At 58.9% G+C, this 3,169-nt stretch overlaps 1 protein-coding gene across 1 annotated transcript; it reads right to left on the reverse strand.

Annotated features, from left to right (window-relative positions):
* Nucleotides 1-1,136: 1,136 nt before the first annotated feature.
* Nucleotides 1,137-1,935, reverse strand: TRAVEDRAFT_54723 (uncharacterized protein; the record flags this gene model as incomplete). Its single annotated transcript, XM_008047667.1, has 2 exons — nucleotides 1,137-1,661; nucleotides 1,720-1,935. 2 exons carry the CDS (start codon nucleotides 1,933-1,935, stop codon nucleotides 1,137-1,139), a joined length of 741 nt encoding a protein of 246 aa, XP_008045858.1.
* Nucleotides 1,936-3,169: the final 1,234 nt, after the last annotated feature.

Consider the following 3,169-nt stretch of genomic DNA (forward strand, 5'->3'; position numbering starts at 1 on the left):
GCAGATGCACGGAGGAGGGAGGGGGTCGAGCGAGCTTATCGCTCCTGACCCCGGGGTAGAGGATTGCGTGGACGCTAGTCGACGGACGCGACACGAGACGGGATACCTGTGCGCTGTGACGTCCGAGGGGTACTCACTGTATTTGTCGTAGTCGAGGGCATCGGGGGCGCTGTCAGGGGAGGTTCGCGAATGCAGTCGAAGTCGCAGTCGCAGACGCAGGCGCAAACACAAACTTGAGCTCTGAAGGGGTAAGAGAGAGTGCATTTCCCGGTGCTCGGGGCCCGCGTATATACAGGAGGGGCCGAAGCCGTACGGGAAGGATAAGAAATGAAAGATGCACCCGTCGCGCCGTGCGCGACAGGTGCGATGATCGGGCCCCTACGGGTTATGAGACCCCTCCCCTCCCACCCCAGGGTCGAAAATAACCCCTAGAACTAACCCTACGCCGGCCGCGCTAGGGTTAGAACAGGCGCCGCGCTTGCCTAATGCGGTAAGTAACCCTACCGGATCCAACCCTAGCCACCAACCGCTGCAGGCAGGCAGGCAGGCAGGCAGGCAGGTTGCACACGTGCCACGTGCCCCGCACCTGCCGATGTGTGCAGCGAAAGACGCCGCGGGGTTAGCTAGGGTTTAGCTTATTAAGCCTGCAGCGGGAGCGACCCCGGCGGCCGTGCAGTCTGTGTTACACAGATGCGGGGGGGCGGGAGGCCAACGCAGGAGGCGCCCGGTGGCGGTGTGCCAGTGAGGCCCGCGCTGCGCCGTCTGTTGAACACAGACCCGGGGGGGGGCAGGCAGTGGGGAGCGCAGGAGGCGCCCGGCGGCCCGCAGCCGCCGGTGAGGCCCACGCCGCGCCGTCTGTTGAACACAGACGCGGCGGGGTGTGCATATGTGTGTGCGTGTGCGTGAGGGACGCACCGGCCCAGGAGCGGCGCACCCGCTGGCCGGTTGGCAGGCTGCATGCCATGGAGTCTGTGTTGCACAGATGCCGAGGGACACCACATCCAGAGCGTGGTTGGAGAGCGCTGAGCGGATGAAGCTCCGAGTTCAAACGGCGATAGATTGTATGAAAGGATTGACGGAGTCCGACCGATCGTGGGCTCCGCTTTTTCCAAACGCTCGTCATTACAAAAGGTAAGCTAAATGATGACCGCCGTCGTGCAGTTGGGGCATCTATAGTACTTTGAGGGGACGGACGAGAAAGCGTAGAGGCGGGCGGCCAGCTTGGAGGTCTGATGAGCGAGGCCGGTGGCAGGGGAGAGGTGGGCGAGCACGAAGTTGCGGACGTCGGCCGGGCAACCGGTGGCAGAGTTGGTCGCACGGATGGCCACGAGGAGGAGCTCGTACGAGAGCGGGTAGTCGCACCCCGGCTGTCCGCGTTGGATGGGCAGCTTGAGGAGGTTGAGCCAGATAGTCCAGTTGTAGTGGTCGTACTGGATCAGTCCCGCGGCGAAGCTGGTCGCGATGGCGTCCGCGGTGTAATACTGGTCTGGGCGGTGGGGATCTGCTTTGGGGACGGTGGGGCCCTTCGCGAGCACTGCCTTGAGACAGTCGACGTGGAACCAGGAGCGACAGAACTGGCACCACCGCAGGATGTGAGTGTCTGGGCGATAGAGCCCCATGTCTTTGCAGTTCTTCGCTTTACAGACACGGTCGCTAGAGCCCTGGAGAGTGAGGGTGAGGTCCGAAGGTGCATGCCACACGAGGAGCAGGGGGGCTTACCGGAAGGATGGAGTATTTGTTTCCTTCAAGGGACCTGACGACGGCGATGTTCTTGCGAGTGTAGCGCGATGACTCGGAGAGGACGTGCAAAGACACGGTCTGGGCGACGAACTCCTCGACGTGGACGAGCTTGGCTATGCTATTGGCCAAATCGACGGTTTCCCCCCTGTAGACGGCGTGCTCGTTCTTGCCCATGACGTCCGAGACGACGAACATGGCAAGATCGAGAGGCGCGGCAGTGAACTCGTCTTTGGTGAACGTCCAGCGCAATTTGGCGAGCTGCACGAACGTTGGCTGTCAGACCGGTGACTGCTACCGAGCGCAGGCTGGACCTACGTTGCCGAGCTTAACATGGAATGCCAAGCTGATGACTTGCGCGTAGCATTCGACGTGGCCCTATCTCTATAAAACCTGCCACTGAGCTCAGTGGCACGAATGCGGATGGATGCGGATTGAATGCGGAGGCCATAGCTAGGGAACCGTTGAGAATTCCACCCCGCATTCGCACGTTTTCTGGTAGCCCTGCTTCTTGGCTACACGATGGTGGTGGTATCGCACTGGTGGCTGCGCTGGTCGGCGAGAACAGGGCCCGCATTCAACGGATGCGGGTGTAACCAAAAAGTCCTGGGTGAATGCGGGCTCATATCTCAATGAAAACCTTGGATGCGGGGTCATATTATGGTATATTCCTATAGCCCTGATCAAGGGCTACCAGAATCCGGTGCGATTGTGGCTGTGCACCCACTCTGACCCATGGCTACCTGTGGCCCTCTCACTATCTAGGCTCATATGTCAGTGGGGACCCTGGATGCGGGGTCATATTATGGTATATTCTGGTAGCCCTGATCGAGGGCTATCAGAATCTGGTGCGATTGTGGCTGTGCACCCGCTTCTACAACTTGCCCTCTCCACCCCCTTGCCTATAGTCTAGCCAATACTCAGGGTACCCCTGGGTATGTATCACCCTTATATGATCTCACAACGACCCTGCTTACAAGCTACGACCATGACATCAACAAGGTCTGAGCCCAAGTATCAGCCTCGGGCTATTGGTGTGAATGCGGGGCCATATCTCAGCAAGGACCCTGGATGCGGGCACATATTTTGGGACATTCTTGTAGCCCTGATCTAGACTCATTCTGGGGAGAGGTCTCACAGAGCAGGGTTGGAATTTCGCTCCAATATTTTGGGAGCATGTACATATCATATAGGAGAGGCCCTGTGCAGAATATTAGCAAAATCGGCGGACCGGTTTTGGAGCTACAGCCCTGGGAAGCGGCTGCACCTATATTGGTGCATTGCTGCATATTCCCTTGGATTGGGGCTTTGAAAACTCGTTGAGGGGTAGCAATACACTATATTGAGGTATGTACAAAGTTTCAGAACAGTCGGATCAGAAATGGGCGCTTGGCGAGGGGGGAAAAGTGGCGCAGATGAGGAGGAGCATAAC

This window comes from Trametes versicolor (genome assembly GCF_000271585.1).
Source record: "Trametes versicolor FP-101664 SS1 unplaced genomic scaffold TRAVEscaffold_121, whole genome shotgun sequence".
NCBI lineage: Eukaryota > Fungi > Basidiomycota > Agaricomycetes > Polyporales > Polyporaceae > Trametes > Trametes versicolor.